Source organism: Trichechus manatus, unplaced genomic scaffold (genome assembly GCF_000243295.1).
Source record: "Trichechus manatus latirostris isolate Lorelei unplaced genomic scaffold, TriManLat1.0 scaffold00031, whole genome shotgun sequence".
Lineage (NCBI taxonomy): Eukaryota > Metazoa > Chordata > Mammalia > Sirenia > Trichechidae > Trichechus > Trichechus manatus.
The window spans coordinates 9,848,960-9,871,045 of record NW_004443967.1 but is presented as its reverse complement, the minus strand read 5'-3'; the positions used below and the strand labels follow the sequence as shown (position 1 = coordinate 9,871,045).

Below are 22,086 nucleotides of genomic sequence, written 5' to 3'. Positions count from 1 at the left end.
GCATCATGACAGCTGCATACGGGCTGCGGTGGTATTTGGGTTTACCTTTTCTGACCTCGGAGCTGGCGCTCTTCCCACGAGGCACCGGTGCAGCCCCGTGACCACCAGGCTGTGTGTGTTCTTCTGAACCTGAACTTGAAGAGTGGACCAAATCCATTTGGCTTCATTGTCTCCAGAGCAACTCTAAAGTAACTTTGGAACTCAAGGCCGAATTGTTATCCTGGTTTTTATTTTTTTTTCCATTCCTTTCTTTGCTTGTTGTAGGCGTTTTTTAAAGACCCTTTGAATTGTTTGCGAAAATGAGTGACAGCACATTTGTCAAAGCGTCATGTGGGTGGTGGCATTCTGCTATCGATGCTGCACATACAAAGAAATGATGCCGCTAATTGCATATGTCCCGCCTGGACGTCCCCATCTGCCCCCTCTGCCTGCCTCGCTCAGCGCGGGGCTGTCGATGCTCTGAGCTCAGACGTGAATGGGAGGAGGGCTCCGGAGCCAGCGGCTTTATCCTCGCCATGATGTTTACATAGAACCGAGGACAAGCATTGTTGAAGCTCTTGTTTCCAGTTGTTTTCTTCTTGGGAGGTGGGGTTGGAAGGGAGGAACAGGGTTTTTCTTGGAAGCAAGTGGAGTTGGGGGAAGTCCACATAAATTGCAGCCGAGAAACGAAACCATGTTATGGTTCAACTTGCAGCAAGTTCAAAGGATTTTTTAGAGAAAAATGACAGGTGCCGGGTCTGAGGTATTTGGGGTTTAGATGAAAAAGAAAAGCAAACGAACGCCTTGGCAGCTCATCTCAAAGACGGCAGGCTGCTAGATGGTCCCTGTCAACGAGAGCTCCCTTCTATGGGTCCAGATGAGGCAAGGGAGAGGGAAAGGCACAGAGGTGGCAAAAGGGGACAATGAAATAAATCTGTTTTTGAGACAGCCTCCAAAGGAGCTCAGTCAAGGCCATCCCGTCCACCAGCTCTCTATCATGGAAACGGGGGAAATGGATCAGGCATCGCATCGGAAGAGTTTACGAAATGCAACAGAAGGAAAGCATCTTCTGATGTTCCAGTTTTGCTCAAGTTGGGGTTATAGAAACCACAGAGTTAGTTTCTTAAGAGATGGAGCCAGTTCACTGGACTTTTTTCTTTCTTTTCTTTAATGTTGAGAAAAAACGTTCCAAGGTGCTACTAACAGCAAACTGGCTTTAAGTAAGACACGTCTCTTTGTTCCTTCAGTTCAGACAGTGAGAGGCAGAAGGATGCTGACACTTTGCCTTGGTCCCCCGGCAGTGAGCTTTGGTCCACCGTACCTTCGGGCCTTTGTGAGGTTCAGTTTTATGCAGACCCTGATGAAGACCCTCTCAGTGCTACTTTGCTGTGACATATTGGTCTCTGATGTATCTCTCTCAAACAGTGAGCGCCCTGGGCTCCCACTGCAAAGCCCTCAGCCCCTGGCTCTGTCCTGCCCCTGAATTGGTGGTCCTGCACTGAAATGTGCACTCTCCAGTGGACCCCCCTTCTATTATTTATTTTTGCTCCGTGGAGCACTTTTGATCCATAACAGGTGACAAAGATTTATAAGGCAAACATCTGTGGCAAAGAACAAAAAGGCAGAGAGTTAAAATCCAAACCCAGTGCCCTCAAGTCTACTCCGACGCACAGCAACCCCATAGGGCTCCTGAGGCTGTAAATCTCTATGGAAGCAGATGCCACGTCTTTCTCCCCCGGAGCCGCTGGTGGTTTCAAGCTGCCGAACTTTTCAGTTAGCAGTCGATTGCTTTAACCACTGCGCCACCAGAGCTCCTTCAGGGTAGTATAGCCAAGGTTAAAGGGCAAGTTTGGCTTGAAGCATGTTTACATAATGGTTGAAGGAAAGGCATGGATCAGCTGCTGAGGAAGTGGTGGTTCAGTGGTAGAATCCTCACCTTCCAGGCAGGAGACCTGAGTTCGATTCCACCACCCGTCTCTCAGTGGAGGCTTGCATGTTGCTATGATGCTGAACCGGTTTCAGCAGAGCTTCCCAGCTAAGAGGGACTAGGAGGAAAGGCCTGGTGGTCTACTTCCGAAAATCAGTCAGTGGAAGCCCTATGGATCCCAACAGTCCAATCCACAACAGATCACAGGGATGGCACAGGACTGGGCATCGTTTTGTCGTGTTGGGCATGAGTTGAGGGCCAACTCTAGGGCAGTTAGCAATAGCAACAATCCTTACCGTGACCCTGTGAGGTAAAGGACACAGGGGCACAGAGAGTTTAAGGGACTTGCCCAATATGTCATAGCCAGGAAGCGGTAGGGGCAAGACTATGCTTTCTTAACCACAGAGCTACACTGCCCCTGAGTGTGACGCTAGACATCCATTGGCATAGCGCTGAGTGTGCTAGAAAAGCTCTGGACTTGGAGCTACGGCTCTGGGCTCCAATTCTTGCTCTAACACAGCCAGCCTTGAGACCTTGGGCCATTGCTCATTGGCTCAATCCAATCAACATTTGCTGAGCGTCTTAGGCTACATCAGATTTCCCCAAACTTCAGTCTTGCATGTATCACCTTCATAATGCTTACCAGACCCAGGTATTACCTAGTAACATTGAAAAGTTCACTCACTTCTTTACTTAAATATATTTATTTAAAAAAATAAAATTATATCACTACCGTAAGTGGCCAATCATTATCACTTGGCCTGGAGACCCTCAGATGGTGTGTATGGTCTCGTTCCCTGAGTCCCCACCCCATACTTAATAAAAACCAGTTGCTGTCAAGTTGATTCCGACTCATGGTGACCCTATGTATGTCAGAGCAGACTGTGCTCCACAGGGTTTTCAGTGGCTGATTTTTCGGAAGTAGGTCCCCAGGCCTTTCTTACGAGGCATCTCCGGGTGAACTTGGACCTCCAACCTTTCAGTTAGCAGTGAATGCATTAGCTGTTTGCACTGCTTGGGCACTCCCCCCACACAATGCCCTCTCCTTTTCCTCTGCATCTGTCTGCTCCCAGGGCTCTGAGCTGACCCATTCCAGCCCTGCTTTGCCTCCCCCTCCTCCCCAGACTCTACCTGACCTTCCGGGGCTGGGGTCCCTGGAGTGGACCCTGTCCTGGCCACTTCAGGGAGGCCTGTCCCCTCAGTGGTCACCACCCATTTCCTTTCCCCTCTTCACTTCCAAATACAAGTATATATTTTCCTTTTACATATCTGGAACTAAGCAATACATTTATTTGGCTTGGTTTAGAGTTCTGTGAAAGGAAAAAAGCATGTTATTCTGGCTGGCTTCATAGTCAGTGGATTGATGAGGACTGTTGCCCCTCTGGTTTTTGGACTTGCTAGGAGGGAGAGGAAGGCAGAAGGTGGAACAAGAGTTGAGGAGAAAGGGCAAAAGCTGTTTGAGGGAAACGTGCCCCACAGGGAAGACCATCCAAACCCCCGGGGGCTGCAGCAGAAAACCGAACCAGGGAGGCTCCCTGGCTAAGAGGCCATTTGTCTCCACCCCCTAACAATCCCCAAGGTGCTGTGCTGGGTCCAGCACATACAGGCTGTGAGAGTCGATTATGCACATCTCTTCCCAACATTCAATGACATCATACTGGCGAAATCAGCCATGGTGGGAATATTTACAGCTTCAGCTGCTAAGCGAAAGGATGGAGGTTCAAGTCCACCCAGAGATGCCTAGGAAGAAAGGTATGGCAATCTACTTCTGAAAAATCTGCCACTGAAAATCCTATGGTGCAAGTTCTACTCTGACACGCATGGGTTGCTAGGAATTGGAGTTGACTCAATGTCAATTCTTTTTTTTTTTTTTTTTTAGAAATATTTACACCACGGAAATTGGCAAATGCTACAAATCAGGGCTTTTCCCCTCCCTCCCTTGAGAGCCTGTTGTTAAGAGGCTGCTGTTACATTTACCAGCACACTACTGAGCATTCCCAGGCAGACCACCAGGAGTCTCTGGGCAGGTGAGCAACAGCCCTGAATTCCTGGTCTCTGGTCTCTAATGATTTCATTTATAAATGTCTGTTTAATTCATAGGACCGGGGATCCATTCAAAGTAACCAGAAACAGATTCCCTGCCACTAATGGACAAATAATGAGCTCAGACCTGGGCAGTGGATATGTGAAGAATGAGGAGAACAGAACAAAATGAAACACCCATTAGGCAGACCTGCGAGGATGGGGATAAAGCTCAACTCAATTCTATTTAAGAGAATAAAAAGATTATTTTTTTTAAAAAAGCATTGCTTTGCTAGTCCTCCAGGAGTTACACAAATTATGTTGTAGAAGTGGTGCTATGTCCTAGCCCCTCTCTGAGCCCTCTAGAAATGGCCCCAACACCCAACTTTAAGTTCAGCCCCAATGGGGACAAAGGCTATTCTGAAAACATTGCCCACAGCCTGGGCCCCGGGAGGGGGCAGATTAAGCCAGCGACTATCACATCATCTTGCTCTCTATAATATGTTTAAATCATCTAAGCTTTTCCATTTACTTGAGTGAATACTTGTGTATCACTTACAAAAACATGAGCAAAACCTCTGAACTACGCTTTCCAACCTCAAACCCACTTGTTATTTTTGGAATTTCCAGCCAGCCCCAGGCCACTGCAAAGGAGAAGCCTTCAGACTTTGTAGCTGGTCAGTGACTCGAGAAACTTCGATGCTTGGTCCCTGTCACAGGCCAAGCCCCGGCCAGGCAAAGGGACCTCTCTGTACCCACAAGGACCCAGGGTAAAAATCCAATGAGCCCTCCACGTGTTTATTGTTGGTTTTCTTTCTTGTTGCTGGTTTGGGCTCCTTTTATGAGACTGGCATAAAGATGGCTTTAGAATAAAAAGCTCAAGGGTGAGGAGGTTGGCTGGGAGCTCTTCGTTAGCTTGGTGCCAACCCACTTCCAGTTAAAATGGGGCCTGGATGGCCACAGAACTGGAAATGACACGGGGTGAACTTGGAAGGTCTTGGTCAGCTGCTGAGGGAGGCCTGGGGCGCTTGTCCACTGGGCCAGGTGGAACGGATGCCACAGGGTGGGGCAGAGGGAATGAGCATGACCCAACCCTGCCGGCTGAATCTGGGCCAGTTATGCCCAGCCAGAGTCTGAGGGCAGGCCCAGGCCAGAGATCCTCCCTGGGACTGTCCTTTGCTCCCAGTCCCAGGAAAAGCCTGGGTATCAAATATGTTTCTGGAGAGGAGAAGGGTCTCCTCGTGGCCCCCAGGCATTTCAGCATGCATCGCACCATTCCAGCCCAGCATGGGCCACCAACTCCAAACCAAGGTGGGCTGGACAAGCTGTGGGAAAAACCCAGAAAGCCCAGTGAGCTGCCCTTCAGATGCTGCTGGCTGGGATCATGCTGCCCATCCCTGCCCTGTTCTCCGTGAGTCCAGAAGCTCTCAGTGACAAAGGTCCTTGGAAGGAAGGGGCCCTGGGGTGAGAGTGGACTTGGAGTTGGTCGTTGCTCCATGTGGGATGCATTAGAGACAAACCAGCTAATTGACCACATGGAGGGGCAGTCACAGCTGTGGCTCCTCAGGCCGGGCCACTGGAGAAACTGCCGTTTGCTTCACCACCAGGCTTCTGGTGGCCTCTGGGTCCCCAAAAGCCACCTTCCGGGGAGCCTCAGAGAGCTGAGGTTTGGCACTTGGAGGATGAAGTTCTTTTCAAAGAGAGAAAAACTGAGGGTGAGGGGGGCACTAAAGGGAAGTGGAACGGGGGAAAGAGAGCATATGAGAGAGAGAGATACAGAGAGACTGAGAGAGATCAAGAGTGACAAGTACACAGAGACAGAGACTCAGTCAGAGAGAGCAAGAGACAGAAAACAAGAGACACAGAAAGACTCAGGGACAGAGGAACCAGCAGAGGCAGAGACTGAGGGCGAGACAGATGTTGGAGACACAGGGAGACAAAGAGAGGCAGTCTGAGCCATGGAGGGCAAGAGAGAGCCAGGGAGAGACTGAGGAAGAGCCGGAGTGAGGGAGAGGCAGGCAGGAGGCTCCTCCTCTCAGCCCCTCTGAACCAGGCCCCTCCCAGGAACAGCCGAGGGGCCAGGTGGGGTCCCTGGAATTAGCAGACCCTGAGCGTCTCTTGGGGGCTGGAGACAGTTTCTAAGGAGAAACACTGCCCATAGCAAGAGGAACAAAGACACTCTTCCCTGCCCAGTCCTGCTCCTCCTGTGGGGACCACTGTGTTGCCGAGTGGAAACCCCAGGTTCTGCTCAGCGTGACTCATCTCCACCAATAAACGAAAGGACAAGGTGGGAGAGTAGAAAGACGCCTTTATTTTGTTGCACAAGGAAAGGAAACAGTTGGGGCTGCCCCTGGCAAGACTACTCTACGAGGGTGAGGAGGAAGGTTACTTTTAAGGGGTATACAAGCGGGAAGTTCATACAAGTTACATCAGCAACATTCTAAGGCATACTACGCAGGTGCAATGGGGTTTACATGTAACCTTCATGCATCGCGTGTTCAGAAAATGGTGGTTAAACTCCACCCAGAGGTGGGGAAGTTACTATGTATGAGGACTAAAAGGTTATCCTGAATGTCAACATGGTGCCTAAACCGGTTTCCGCCAATTTCCTCTAGTTTTGGGGCAGCAGTTAAGGAGAGGGGGGAACCAGGATTCTAATGGAAAGCTACAGGCTGTGCCAAGCAAGCTGCTTGAGGCAGTGGAATTTTCCACAGCTTGGGGGCCTCTGTCTTAAGTGGGAGCGGGGTGAAGGGCAATTAGAGTTTGGGAGGTGCGGGTATAATAGCCCAGCCCCCCTGCCTTTTGGTGGGACTACCTCTGTGGTGCAGTTCATGCTGTAGAGCTCCCTGTGGGACCAGGTTGAGGCTGGACTACGCCTGAAAGCTCATCTTTGCCCAGCTTCCTCCATGGCTGGTCTTGCTTCCCTCCCTCCCTCCCTCAGCAAATCACTTACTCTGCTTCTAGAGAACCGGAACTAAGACGAACGGCAACATTGAGAACGTGTATTGAGTAGTGACTGCATGCTGGGCTCTGTGATAAATGCTCTATATGCCTTGTCACAACAGTTCATAAGGTTGGCATTTGTATCCCCCACTTCACAGTTGGTGAAACTGTGGCCTAGCAAGGATAACTTATCCCAGGTCACATCGCTAGGGTGTTCTGGAGCTAGGATTCAGACTCAGATCTCTCTGCCCTCTACTCATGCTCCTTGGCATCACACTGAGAAGAATGCAAAGCTAGAACTTCGAAGTCTGCATTCTTTCCTCTTCCTCTTCTTGCTTCTCTTTGAAGCTTTATAGGAGTACAAAGAAAGTTACGAAAACGTGTGGTTTAGTTGAATTAGTGCTTAATTTGGTTCAGTTGGGGTGGAGGTCACTTGGGTTTGGGGTGACTTCCCAACCTGCCTGTGAGCTCATGTCTCTCCCCGGCTTCATATTCCAGCAGCTCCTTGTTGCAGGCCCCAGGACTATGCCTACCAGAGGGCCCCTGCTGGATGTGGCATCCTGGGGCTGTCTGAAGTGCCACCTCCCAGGATAGGTAGCCGCTGACCTGAAGAACAGGGCAGCCATTTGCTCCACCCTGCAGCACCGTCAGGCCCCTGCAGACGGAGCAGAAGGAAGGGAAGTTGGCCTGAGGTTAGGAAATTGAAAGAAGATGTGGATTAGAGGCTCAGGCCCAAGGGAGAGAGGGGCAGGATAGGGCAGAGACAGCGATCTGGGCAAGACGTCCATTTGCGTGTGCTGTGTACTTCTTCTCCCAGGGGAGAAGGCGTGCCCGGCAGGCTCCTCTGGGGGTTCTGCACAGAGCCATACCTTGAGGAGGTAAATGGACCAGCCCTTCCAGCCCCTGCTACCCATCCTGTAGACCCCTCGTACCATCCCAGGAGTGGATGAGAACACCGGTCCAGCCCTTCTCCATGGCAGGTCAGAGGCTGTAGAAGGAAGGAAGGAACCGTCGTGTTTACCTCCTTATTGTAAGGTTGAAGGTGCCTAGGCCCAGAGAGAGGAAATGGCCACATGGCTTGTCCAGAGGCGGTATGGTATATCAGCGAGTGTCAGCATTAGCATTGTTTTGGGTAAGAAATCTCTGGAACCCACCAAAATGCTCATTTATAGAGGATTGCCTAAAAAAAAAAAAAAAGATATAGTCCATACATACAGAATACTAAGCAGATAAAAAGAGATGAGACGAATCTATATGAACTGATACGGATCTTCAAGATCTACTGCTAAGTGAAAAAAGCAAGAAGCCAGCAGAGAACTGGTGTATATAGCTGCCATTTTGAGTAAGAAAAAAAAAAAGAGAGAGAGAGAGAGATGTACACAGACTATCTCCAGAGGACAGCAGAAGAAATGAAAACTCACTTCCATAGATAATGGGGATCTTGCAGGTAATACCTTTCACCAACCCTTCAAAAAGAAAAAGTGGGGCCTTTGGAATTGACAGACCTGGGTCTTGAGTCCTGGTTCCATCACTTACCAATTGTATGACCTTGGGTAGGTTATTTTACTTCTGGAAGCCTCAGTGTCTCCATCTGTAAAATAAGGATAATAATCATAATGATACTCAGACCATCTGGGAGAATTGAATGAGGAATGCGTGTTAAGCGCATGACCCAATAGATTGTTAATTGTTATCTTTATTAATGAAGATGTTTTGCATAGGCCACTGTTCCTTAGAGGCCTGAAGACAGTGGCAAATTCCCTTTGTTCCAAGAAAATTGGGGTGCGGTGAACACCCCCTGGGCCCCCGGCAGGTAGATGGAAGGCTTGAACTTGATGGTTCTCTACAGTTGTGGGTTGTCTGGCTATGATTACCTTGAACACACGCTGGCATTCCACTCACAAACGGGATGAGACGCCTGTGTTTAGGGCTGGAGGCGATGGGACCACCAGTCCAAACTTCCACAGGGCACCGCGGAAGACACAGGAGGAGACCCAGCTCCACAGCAGACCGGTTAACGCACGCCGGCACCGTGTGCGTGTGTAATCCTATGCTGTTGCATCATGCGGAGGTTGGTGTAACCACCACCACAATCAAGAGACGGAACCCTTCCATCACCATAAAGATGTCTCTTGTGCTAAAAACCAACCCACACCCGTTGCTGTCAGTTCGATTCCGATCACAGTGACCCTATAGGACAGAGTAGAACTGCTCCATAGAGTTTCCAAGGCTGTAATCTATATGGAAGCAGACTGCCACATCTTTCTTCCGTGGAGTGGCCGGTGTGTTCCAACAGCTGACCTTTCGGTTAGCAGCCGAGCACTTAATCAGTGTGCCACCAGGACTCCTTTCTTTTGTGCTACCCTTTATAATCACATCCACCTCTCTCTCCCCACCCCCACTCCCCCCACCCCCGCTCCCCGCCACTATCCCTAACCCTGGCAACCACTAATTTGTTCTCTGTCTTTATAATTTTGATATTTTTGAGAATGACGTATAAATGGAATCATACAGTATGTGACCCTTTGAAATGGCCATAATTCCCCAGAGATCCATCCAAGGTGTTGTATGAATAGTTCATTTGTTGCTGAGTAGTGTTCTATGATAGGGATGTACCTGTGTGTTTAGCCGTTCACCTATTGAAGGACATTTTGGTTGCTGCCACCTGCTTTATTGCTTTCTTCTTAGCATTTAGGATGAACATACTATAGTCACGTGTCTTGTTTATTCCCCCCTCCCACCCCCTACGATGTAAGCCCCATGGGAGCAGGGATTTTCCCCTTCTTTTGTTCATTTCTGTATTTCTAGGGCCAAGAACAGTGCCTGGTACAGAGTGAAACCTCAATAAATGTTTGTGGAGTGGACATTGAATGAATTTTACAGAGATTTAGGTTTAGGGACGTAAGTAACTTGCCCAAAGTCAGGGAGCCAGTGACAGCAGAGCTGACCTCGCACCCACTGTTTTGGCTCAGGGCCCCACTCACCCCCACCCTGGGCCTGGCTCTGTTCTCTGGCCAAGCGTGGGCAAAGCAGGTCCTGTTTTTTTGTTTCCCTTGGCTTAAAGGACACTGGCAGGGATTTTCAAATGGAACTTTACTGACAACCCACAAAGCCCAAAGGGAAATAAGCAAGAGAAACAGAGGACTTATAAAACGTCATTGAGCTTATAAAACAGAGAGATCCTTTTCTTTTTTTGGGGGATGTAAACGTTGGGGATAGTGCCTGTGACATAGTGTGTAGTGGATAAATAGCAGTCTTTTCCTTCCTCCCCTCCTAAGTTCCTAGAGCCGTGTTGGGCATCACTGAGTTCAAGAGACATCGAAAAGGCTGTTCATGCTCTTAGAGAGCTTGTGACCCAGTTAGGGAGACAAGGATGTGAAATGCTTGGTGAGCAGCAAAGCACTCACATATTGATAGTGAAGTACTGTTAAGATAATGAATGCGCTATGATCAATTAGTGGATTCATTTCCTATTGCTGCAGCAACAGATTACTACAAATAACACAAATTTATTATCTTACAGTTCTGGAGGTCAGAAGACTAAAATGGGTGGACAGGGCTGCATTTCTTCTGGGTGCTCTAGATAGTTGTGTGGGGGGGGCGGCTAAGAATTAGTTGCCTACCACCAGTTCGTAAACAAGACTCTTATGTTTTCTTCTAGAAGCTTTATAGCTTTAACTTTTATGTTTATGTCTGAAATCCATTTTGAGTTAATTTTTGTGAAGGATGTGAAGGATGGGAAAGTTTCAATTAAAAATATGTACACACACACACACACACACACACACACACACACACACACAGCTATTCAGTTGATTCAGCATCATTTGTTGCAAAGATTTTCCTTTGTCAAAAAACAATGGATCATATAATTGTGGGTCTATTTCTGGACTCTCTATTTTGCTCCACTGATCTATTTCTCTCTCTAATGCCAGCACCACGCTGTCTTGATTACTGTCATTTTATAGAAGTCTGAAAATCTGTAGTGTAATCCTCCAATAATCCTCCAAATTCACTCTGTTTTTTTCTTCAAGATTATCTTGGCTATTCTAGGTCTGTTACATTTCCATATACAATTTAGTATCAGATTATCAGCCTTTACAAAAAAAAGTCTACTGGGGTCTTGATTAGAATTACGTCGAATGCATAGTTAACTTTTGGGGAAACTGGTATCTTTACAATATTGAGTCTCCCAACCCATGAGCATGGCATAGCTCCCCATTTGTTTAAGTCTTCAATTTCTCTCAGCAGTGAAGTTTTTACTTGCAGTGTCCCTGTTTCAATGTTTTGTTAAATTTATCCCTAGGTAGTTCATATTTTTTTGGTGCTGTTGAAAATGGTATTGATTTTTAAATTTTGTTTTCCAACTCTTTATTGCTAGGATATTGATATGCAATTGATTTTTATGTATTGACCTTGTATCCTGAGACCTTGCTGAATTCATCTATCAGATTTAGTCGCTGCGTGTGTGTGAGACAGTGTTTGTGTGTAGATTCATTTGGATTTCCTTTGCACACATTTGTGTCGTTTTCAAATACACAGTTGTGCTTCTTATCTCCCAACCTTTATGCATTTTACTTATTTTTCTTATTACGTTAGCTAGAACCTCCAACTGATGTTGACTAGAAGTGGTGAGAGTAGATATCCTTACCTTTTTCTTGTTGGTAGGGGAATGTGTTCAGAATTTCAATACTAAGTATGATGTTATCAGTTGCTGTCAAGTCGACTCCGACTCATGATGACCTCACATGTGTCAGAGTAGAACTGTGCTCCATGGGGTTTTCAAAGACTGATTTCTTTTTTTTTTTTTTCGGAAGTAGGTGTAGATTTTTTTTTTTTTTTTGGTAGATGCCTCTATCAAATTGAGGACATTCTGTTCTATTCTTAATTTTTTGAGTTTTAATCATGAATGGGTGTTGGGGCTTTTTTCAAATTTTTTTCTGCAACTGTTAAGATCATACGATCTTTCTCTTTTGTCCTGTTAATGTGGTGAGTTACATTGATCAATTCTGAATTTTAAACTAATCTTGCATTCCTGAGATAAACTCCATCAACTAACTGGATGATAGATGGGACTTGATTCTTTCCCATTATTTACTGGTTTTCAAAATAATGTGTTAGTTCTCTAGAATCCTCCCAAGGGCACTGATGAGGTTTTTCTTTTTTGATATTATTGTTTTCAGTATTATTATGAACTCATGGATTTAAACATATTTGATGTGTTTTAATCTTTTCTTATCCTTGTTAAAGCTCCAACTGTCTCTTTTTTTTCACCAGTGGCTCCTGAGTACATTTAACACAACCGTAGTAGTCTTTGACAGCTTCCTTGTTTTCTGGTATGACAAAACGTTCCAGCTCTCCTTAGACATTTCATCCCCTAGACTTGAAACGATCCATTTCCTCAAGGAGCCCTGATTCCTTTTACTGGGGAATGATACTTAGAGGCAGTCATCTGGGCCCATGGTGTTCCCTGCCACCAGATTGGTCGGTAATTCTAGTGGATACGTATTTTTTAAAGAGCAAATCTATTTTGTGTTAGATTAAAGGGATTTTACTTAACTTCTTTGATTTTGTGTTTTTCTTTTTCCTTACATTGAAAGTCTTTGTTCTTTATGATACCGACAGAACTCCTTGTTTTACCCTATAGTGTATAATAGTTGCAGAAAACAAAGCTCATATTATTACTCACAGGGTGAGTCATGAAAACAGGTTAAGATTTTGGGGGGGCAATTCTTTTTGTCCTTTGAGTATGTCCCACTATAGGAATGGATAGTCATATTTCTGTGCTTAAAGTCACTTGGGAATGTTTTTCTTTGTGTGATTATGCTGCCAAATACATATACAGGTAGATTTGTTTGCTCCATTTGTTTTTTGATTTGTCAGGTGTTACTTTTTTTAAATTTTAGTTTTGTTTTATAATTGTGTGAAATGTTTACATGCTTCCAAAGTCAATCCACAGAACAAGGTACATTTAGAGGCATCTGGGTTCTGTCCTACTCCCCTTGCTCTGAATGCTCCCTCTTCCTCTAGTTAACTTTATTTTTTATTTTTTGGTTTTTTCTTTAAAAAATAAATAAATGGCAATATGATTATACGTCATAGGCTTCCATTTTTTAAGGAAAATGGTAGCCAATTATACAGAGCTTTTCTGTTTACAGGTAAGAGCCTCATCCTGTTTGACCCACTGTAGTCTTGTCCTGAAAAGCTGAAAACCGAGACAGCTGTTCCTTTGCCCTGAGGGTTGTTGCGAGGTTCCCAAGAGATGAAAGCACTTTGCAAACCAGGAGTCCTCAAACTTGAATGTGCATCCAAATCACCTGGAGGGTCCTGAACAGGTTCCTGGGACCCACCTCCAGAGTTTCTGATTCAATAGGCCTGGGGCGGGACCCAAAAACCTGCATTTCTAACAAGTTTCCAGGGATGCTGGTGCAACTCTCAAGGGCAAGGTGAATGTGAGTGATTATTAACAAAATACCTGTACCTAGAAACGCGGGCTGAAGGGGACAGCCATGGGAATTCAGGTCCTGGCTTGACTGAAGACATTCCTAATGCCTTGGCCTGACATTCTGGCTTAGGTTCTCTAAGGCCTGGCTCTTCAAAGTGTGGTCTGTGAACTAGCACCCTCCCCTGACATCCTTGCCTGCCCCAGACCTACTGAATCAGAATCTGCATTCGATCAAGTCCACAGGTGAGTCTGTGCTCCGAGTCTCTGTGCCCTGTGGTCTACCCACCAGTGGTCAGGTCACCAGGTAAGTTGGTGCTCTGGGTCTCCGTGCCCTCTGGTCTACCTATCAGTGGTCAGGTCCCCAGGTGAGTCTGTGCTCCAAATCCCCACGCCTTCTGGTCTACCTACTGGTGGTGCTGATGCCCCCTAGAAAGCAAATCCCTTAAGGACAGGGCTTTCTCTGACTTAACTCTGAAGATAGTATCATGGGCATAGTAAGTGCTCCATAAATCTTTGTGGAGTGACTGACTAGGAAGCAAGAACTCACCCTCCAAAGGCCACTGGGGCTCAGTCCTGCCTGCTTCTGCTCCTCCCAAGGCAGCAGAGCCAGGCCTGTGACCATGTGCCCAGGTCTGGGCAGCATTGGGCTGGAGGAACCACTGGGCAGAGCAGTACCCAGAACCCTGACCTGCTGTGGTTCAGTGCCTGTTCCCAGGGGTCCAGCTTTTCCTTCCCCTTCACGGCCTCCAGGGATGGCAGGGAGACCCTGACACCCCTAAGGACCCTGCAGAGGGATGGTGGCCTGAAGCTCTGTGGTGCCTGGGGATGCCCACTTTGAGCCTTGCCTGGAAATGAATTAGCTGGAGACCATTTTGGTGTCCCACTGAACAAACCCGAGTCTAAAGCCTTGCTCACTCCACAACCGAGCCAAGCAAGCAGAAGGGGAATGAAGAGGCCTTGGTTCCTAGACTGGGGCTCTCAATTCTGAGGGACTATGCAGCCTTGCCTTGCTGGTTACCCCAGGTTCCAGCATGTGGCTGGCTGGTTGAAGGCCGAATGCCACCCTTCTGGAAGCTTCTGCTGAGTTTGAGATCAGAAGCCGATCCAGCCTGGAGAGGGTTCAGAAGTTACCCTTAGGCCCTGCCCACGGGAGCTGGGCCATCTGTGGGTAGTTGGGGAGCGGGGAGGTGGTCAGTGTGTGGGCCAGATTTGATGGCTGAACCATCAACCTGAGAAAAGGGTTAACCAAAAGGGCTGCTGCAGCAGGTACAGCTATCTTGGGGGCGACGATCATAAGCAGAGGAAACCCTGGTGGCGCAGTGGTTAAGAGCCACGGCTGCTAACCAGAAGGTCAGCAGTTCGAATCCACCAGGCGCTCCTTGGAAATCCTATGGGGCAGTTCTGCTCTGTCCTACAGGGTCGCTATGAGTCGGAACCAACTCGATAGCAGTGGGTTTGGATTTTGTTTTTTTGTTATATGCAGAAGAAACAACAAGAGCTCAGCAGAAAGAGAAATGCAGTATTATTTTCAGTAAGGAATTTATTTCTCTTAAAAAAAAAAACGACAACAACAGTGGTTCAATCTAGATACAGCAGCACTGTGACATATTAGACAGAACATACATGGATTCAGAGCAGCAGGAGAATGAAAGCCTTATCTTCAGGAATGACCTCCAAAATGGACCTATTTTCATCATCACTGTTAACATCTCCCTGAAAAAAAAATAGAAACCTTTGGATACTAGGATGATTATTATTTTAACAATACCAACAGCCACTAAGCTCTCCTAATTGAGAACGTTTGTTTTGATCTATTACAAGATGACTTATTGATGGACTCAGGAAAGACATCTAGATTCTTCTTTTGGGGAAATGTCTTTCCTTCCTAGGGAGAGCTAGCTTTTCAAATGCTTTAAAACACTGTCCCCGGCACCAGCCTTTGAAGGTAGATCAGGTAAGACTCCCGAAACCTGTGCAGGTGTCTGACCTGCGCCCGTCTGAGCTTCAGAAGCTGGGTAGGTTGGTTGGGAGAGCAGTGCAGAAGGAGCCTGGGGGGGTGAAGCTTCATCCTGGTGGTCTGTTGTGATCTGAAGGAAGCCAGCCCTCAGTATGTCGCTTTGAAAAGCACAAAGATTTCACACTTACTCTCTTTCCACATCAAAGAAGGTCATATCTCAGAGTGTGGGGTTATGAAAACATAAGACAACCCAGAGAGATTGCCCTTGGAAGGGTACAAGTGTTCGTCTGGATACTCAAGCACACAAATAGCCCAAGAGGAGAGCTGACTGTCACGCGGGCAGCGTTCCTCTTCATCTGGGGAGACTTCTGGTTGGCAGACTTCTGGTTGGGAGACTTCTGGTTATCCAGGACATCCTGTTGCTTTGGCAAGATGTGGGATGCTACGCTCAACTAGGCCATGGGGCTCCCAAGAGGCTCCCCAAGGCCTGCCCCCTCTGTAGGAGAGTCGGTACATGATCTGGGCCAGCAGCTCACTTGAGAAAGGCACTGGGAAACCAGAACCAATGACCCAGCCTTTCAGGGAAAGACAACAGCGTGGAAGAAGAAGAGCTTTAATGCTGGGGCTGGGCTCTTTGGAGAACTCTCCGACAAAGCGTGGACCTCCCGGCTTCTCTGGAGGGCTGGCCCTCAGGGTCAACAAGGGCTGGCCTAGGCTCACGGGCAGGCATCTCAGCTGTGCCTTTAAAGCAAAGATGGCATCCATATGCTTGTCCCCAGAATGCACTGCCAACGTCATCCCAGAGGGCTGCCTGCCAAGCGTACACACACCCAGGGCTACAACTGCTTTCTTCCATGCAGCCTAGCCTCCCCTGCTGCTGCCCTTCCAAGACTGATATTCCCATTTGCTAAGAGCAATGCATCTCAGAAAGCAGGCAGACCCATCTGTGGCTGCTCAAGATATAGCAACGCTTAGCTACTGTGCAAATGAGCAGCCCTGGAAGCCTCATTGTTTCAGGAGTGAAGTCGAAGCTAAGAATGATTAGAGAACGAGTTTATGTCTGATGTGGATGCCATACTCCGTAAAGGCAGGGGCTGGGTCTTCTTGATATTATGGGTGATTCTTAGTCCCCTGAGGGGGCTCAAGAAATACTCATAGGTCATGGTGATGGAAGGGGAGACCACCCCATCCCACCGAGGACAGCAGCTTGTCTCCTGGAAGTGGAAGCAGAGACGCTTCTGCAAGACCCTGCGTCTCACCTCAAAGGCACTGAGTCAGCTACGTCTGGTGAGGAGAACATCACATGTAGAGAAAGAAAGGCCCTTCCGGGAAGAGCTCAGATGCATTAAAAAGAAAAAAGATTTAAATCCATTCAGCATCCAAATATGCCTTCTCCCAGAAAGGTAGATGGGTGGGAAAGTTTTTTGTTTGTTTTTAATTTACAATCATTTTTAAAAAGCAGCTATAGAAAACAAAGTTGGAGTAGGAGCAGAGTGAAGAAGAGATGGACAGGGCCTGTGATGACTTCAGGACTCAGAGGGAGTAAAGGGCTGATTTTTAGGCACTGCTCTAAATAAGGACGTCCCACGGCTTGTTACAAAGCAATGGGCCAAAAGGAACAGGAAGGTTAAAAAGGCCAAGTGACTCTGGCCCCGTCTCCTGGGGTGGTGAACAGGAAGGAAGACTCAAGTTATGTATGATACGAGTCAACGTGGAGTCCTTTGCTTTAATATCGTTTGAGCCCTTGTGACTTAGAAACGCAGTCACCAGACTTGGGGTTTCTTTCTTGCTCCTTGGGGACTCTACTGAAAACGGACACTGCATTAGCTTTGTAAGGGTTGAGGGGCCGCGAATTGAGCAAAAAGGATGAACCTTCTGGGTGGGAGGGTGGGTCGTGGCTTGGGCTGCTGACAGTCCTAGGGATGACCATCCTTTTCATCATGAAAAGAGGGTCAGCAAGAGCTTGAGGGTCTCAAAATACTGCCCAAGGAGGTTTCCACATCCTTGGCAAAACTGTATATGGCTGTTTGTATTTTTCTTGTATTCAGCCCGAGAAACATCACTGAAGCAGCTCCTGAGACCAAGGGCTGGTCTTGAAGAAAATAATACTGCAGATTAAAGGGGTCTGAGGGAAGCCCAGCTATGTCTTCTCTTCCATTTGTTTGGAAAATTACCTGGAAATGATCAGTCCCAACGTTCAGGCCCCTTTCTAGCAGCATGCCCCAGAGGCCCACTGGCCGAGTTTGGGGAACGTGCATGAAATTGGGCCAGGAGGGTGACATGCCTGCTACTCCCTCCTCGCTAAAAGCTTACGCTCTAAAGCGGCCTGGGTCCCCCAGAGACAGATTTAGGACAAACACAACTGAGGCCCCACTGGTGGCCTAAGGCGGGGTTCTCACACTCCCAGGGCGCATCAGAATGACCTGGGGTGCTTTAAAAATATACAGATACCTGGGCCCCACTCCTGGAGATGCCCATTCAGTAGGCTGGGGGGTGGAGCCCAGGAATCTTCATTTTAACAGACGGTGCAGGTGCAGGGCCCACACCGTGAGAAACTCTGATAGCTGCCGGGTGGCTGAGACCAGGTGTGAGGCAGAATCAGACACCAGGGACTCAGTGGGGCAGGGGCGCAGGGAGGGCGACTGCTCACACTGTCCTGGATGGGAGGTGAGGGTGGATTTGCTCCTTGCCACCTCATGGAGGCAGCAGGCAAAGGTCAGCAGGTCCCTGGGGTGGGATGGCCATGGTCAAAGGGCCTGAGGACTGTCTTCAGAGGCCCCTGGCCTGGCAACCCACCTGGTGGCTGCCGAAACTCTGAGATGCCCCACTAGAGCTCGCCTCTGCCCACCTCTCCCCAGAAGTGACAGTGAGTTTGTCTTGAACTTATTCGGTGGCCACACCTCTCCTCGGGCATCCATTTGCCTGGAGAGCCAGCCCCATCCATGCCACCTCAGCCAGCTCATCCGTGGGGCTGTGTGAAGCGCTCGAGACCCTGCGAACACCTAAGAAGCTTCCTGGAGCCCTGGATAAACCACTCCACTCCGCCTCTGTAGCACCGTTGGCTGCGGGAAGAGCTAGTGGGATGGATACAAAGATGCTTGCTCAGGATGACCCCACTGACTCTCGCTTCCTGATGCTTCTGTGGGCTGTAAGGGTTTGGGACACTTGGGTTTCCATGACTAATCCTTATTATCACTTATTATTTAAAAATAAAATAAAACAAAATCCCCCAAAAGCAAGCCTCTTGAAAACATACTGGCTTGAGCAGTCAGGACCTGCTCAGAAGGCTAAAGGCCCAGAGACCACACGGCTGAAGGCACCCACCTCTGTGCAACGGCCACTTCCAGGAGGAAGAGGAGGCTGAGGCTGAAGCAACAAGGGCCTGGTATGCCACTTGAGAGAAAGTGCACATCTCAGCAAAGCCGACCCCAGGCCACCCATGGGCCCAACGGAGGGTGTTCTGGCTGCAGGTGAAGTCCCAGGTGTGTCTTTCAGCATTTGATTCAGGATGTCATAAACCAACAAAATGGCGACATCAGTGTGAGGAAAAGGTTATCGAGATGGATGTAGGTAAATACAACCAATCCTTTAAAGGTGAAATGTGAATCATTTTCTACATTTAATAAAAACGTTTTCTCATTTGAGGCTCTCGAAGTCGAGATGTGTGTTTTTTTTTTTTTTTGTAAATCCCTCCCCACCCCTAAAATGTCTTAAAACACATGGCTTAACAGTGGCTGCACAGAAAATATACACCCTCAAAGTCTGACTTCCATTTAAATACAAATATACAAAATGTAAACTGAGACAATAGAGAAATTTACAAAACTTTTCTTTAAAAATAATAAAGACAAAATTCAGTTCTAGTTATGACGCTATTAAAATACGTGCAAGTTGTCACAGCCAGTTGGATTTCTATTGCGATGTTCGACAAAGACAAATCCAATCCACCCCGGCTGGAGGGCCACCTCTGAGAACAGACCTGAGTGGAAATTTCTTTGAGAAACCTTGAGGCTCTACTTCGAGGTGGTGGCCGCCTCCTTCCCCAGCTTCTGGCGGGGCTCCCCAACCACCCGGCCAGAGCATAAGTGCCACTTGTCACCAGTTCTGCGTCTGAGTGGAAGGGTTTTGGCTGGTTCCACTGAGAACAGTTGAAACTAGCTGCTTCCGGTGGAGTTTGAACTGACATGGTTTGAATTTATGTGGTGGTTGAAACTGGTCTTGGAGTTGGGCGTGCTCTTGGAGTTGTTCTGATGCTGAGGAGAGAGAAGAGAATCAGACACGTTGGAGGCAGCTTAGAAAATGCGGGCCTGGGCCAGGGGCTGCTGTGCTTTTCGTCTTTTGCATTCTCCCCTTGCAGACCTGGACCCGGGGGCCACCCCTGTGGGCAGAGGGCTTTAACTGCAAATGCAGGGTGGCTGAAACGCTGCCTGGGAAGAGCAGCAGGGTTAGTAGGAACCAAGACTTGAGAGGCTGCCCCTCTTGTCACATCTATGTGGGCTAAGCCTGTAGGCTCAGAGTTGGACTGTCTGGGTTGAATCCCACATCTACCACTTCTTAGCTGAGTGACCTTGGGCAGGTTATCGAATCTCTTGATTTCCATGCCTGTAAATCCTCAGGTAGTACAAAATGGTTAAGCGCTTGGCTACTAACCAAAAGGTTGGTAGTTCAAATCCACCCAGAGGTACCTTGGAAGAAAGGCCTGGCAATCTACTTCCGAAAGATCATAGCCATTGAAAACCCTATGGAGTGCAGCGTTACTCTGACACCCATGGGGTTGCTATTCATCCCTGTCATCAGAGAGGGAGGGGATGGGATTCCTGGAGCCTGAGGAGCAGAGCTGCACTGCCTCTCCTTCACCCTCCTGGGATGGGGGGCTGTGGGCCTGGCCCTCCGGGCAGTCTGCTAGGGAGTGAGAGGCAAGGGCAGGTCTCGCGGGAGAGGAGGAAAGAGGAACCAGGAGGGACAAAGGAGCCCCCCAGGTGCTGGGTCAGGAGCACTGGGATCCAGCGCTTTTGAAGGGCCATGCCAAGAGGAGGTGCTGTGTGCTTACTCTGTGGGTGTTTTGGGGGAGCAGTAGTCTCTTACCCTCTGGCCCGTGGCACCCCACATCGCTTTGGCCACATTGGCCCTTAGCCCAGGGGCAGGCTGTAGGACAAACATCTATTCCCCAAGAACTAAATCTCCTCCGGCTGCCAGCTGGAGGTCACCTGTCAGGTTCAGGGGGTCCTGCCCTGGGGGCAGTGAGGTTCTGTGGGGAAGGCCTCTCCGAACCACCTCTCCCTGCTCTCTATTACGTAACATCTCTACCTACAGAACTCAGCCTTTACAATGCCGTACAGAGCTGTGCTTCCCAACCTGGGGCAATTCTGACCCCCAGGAGCATCTGGTAGTGTCTGGGGACATATGTGATTATCACAGACATGGGATGGCGGGGGGATGCTACTGGCATCAAGTGGGTAGGGCCCGGGATGCTGCTAACATCCTACAATGCACACAACAGTCCCCCCACCATGACAAAGAATTAAGCAGCTCAGAATGTCAGTAGTGCCCAGGTGAGAAGCTGTGATCTGGGTAAGCTTTACCGTCCCATTTATAGAGGGGGAAATGGAGGCACCTCATGTCAAAGACTGTACTTTTGACCACTGGGCAACCCTGCCACTCCCACTGCTGGCAAACTCATCAACTGTTTTTTGGCTAAAGGACATTTGAGGATGGGTTGGCCTGCCCCTTCAGCCACAGCGGGTTTCTGGGCCTTTGGACAGGCTGGTGGCCCTTCCACGCTGCCCCTGTCCTGCTCTCCAAGCCCACAAGTGTGTAGAACCCTGCCTCTCCGGGCTCCACCGCAGGCTCTTCTGGGCCGGGGGTCCTCAGAACTGAGCCTGAATGGCCATCGTTGGCGGGTGGTTCTTACCTGCCGTTTGAAGATTCTCTGGAGCAACCCTTTCTTTGGTGGCTCCGGAGGGTGGCTTCTGTTCAGGTCCGGCGAGAGGGTACCGTTAGGTCCAAACACATTCAACTCCTTGAAGCATTCGGTTTCTATCATCTGCAGAGGCAGAGCCAAATACAGGGGCATCAGGGCCCAGCCTTGTGGGCGGGAAGGACCACAGCAGCCAAGCCTTGGGCAACAGCCTCACTACAGCCTGGTCCTACAGGTCACTGGTCCTCTCCGTCCATTTCACAGGGGATGAGACCCAGGATGCCACAGGGTGCACGGCCCCCTCCCCGCCCACTTCCTCTCCCATGAGAGAAAACAGAAGCTATCCTGGGCTGTGCTCATCTTCCTGCCAACTAATCCACACCCCACCTAATCCACATCCACATCTAATCCACACCCCACCTAATCCACATTCACATCTAATCCACACCCCACCTAATCCACATCCCAACTAATCCATACCCCAGCTAATCCACACCCCCACCTAATCCACACTCCCATCTAATCCATACCCCACCTAATCTATACCCCCATCTAATCCACAATCCCATATAATCCACACTCCAGGCTAATCCACACACTACCTAATTCATACACCCACCTAAACCACACCAAAACCTAATCCACACCCCCACCTAATCCGCGCCCAACCTAACCCACACACCCCCACCTAACCCACAACCCTGCCTAATCCACACTCCTGCCTATTCCACACACCACCTGATCCACAACCCACCTGATCCACAACTCACTTGATCCACACCTCCCCTGATCCACACCCGACCTGATCCACACCTCCCGATCCACACCCCACCTGATCCACACCTCCCCTGATCCACACCTCCCCTGATCCACACCCCCCACACCTCACCTGATCC

General features: G+C 48.7%; 1 protein-coding gene across 4 annotated transcripts in view; it reads right to left on the bottom strand.

Moving 5' to 3' along the window:
• Window positions 1-14,840: 14,840 nt before the first annotated feature.
• Window positions 14,841-22,086, bottom strand: part of LOC101350552 (G protein-coupled receptor kinase 5) — a 37,810-nt gene continuing 30,564 nt past the window's right edge. For 3 of the 4 annotated variants that reach the window (XM_023730005.1, XM_023730004.1, XM_023730006.1), the window contains 2 exons: window positions 21,185-21,316; window positions 18,935-19,526 (listed from right to left, as the gene is read on the bottom strand). In XM_023730005.1, coding sequence (XP_023585773.1) covers window positions 19,428-19,526; window positions 21,185-21,316 — 231 coding nt within the window. In that variant the 3' untranslated portion in view covers window positions 18,935-19,427. Of the gene's footprint in view, window positions 15,030-18,934; window positions 19,527-21,184; window positions 21,317-22,086 lie in introns of those variants that run through there. The other variant, XR_002823810.1, reaches the window with a different exon arrangement.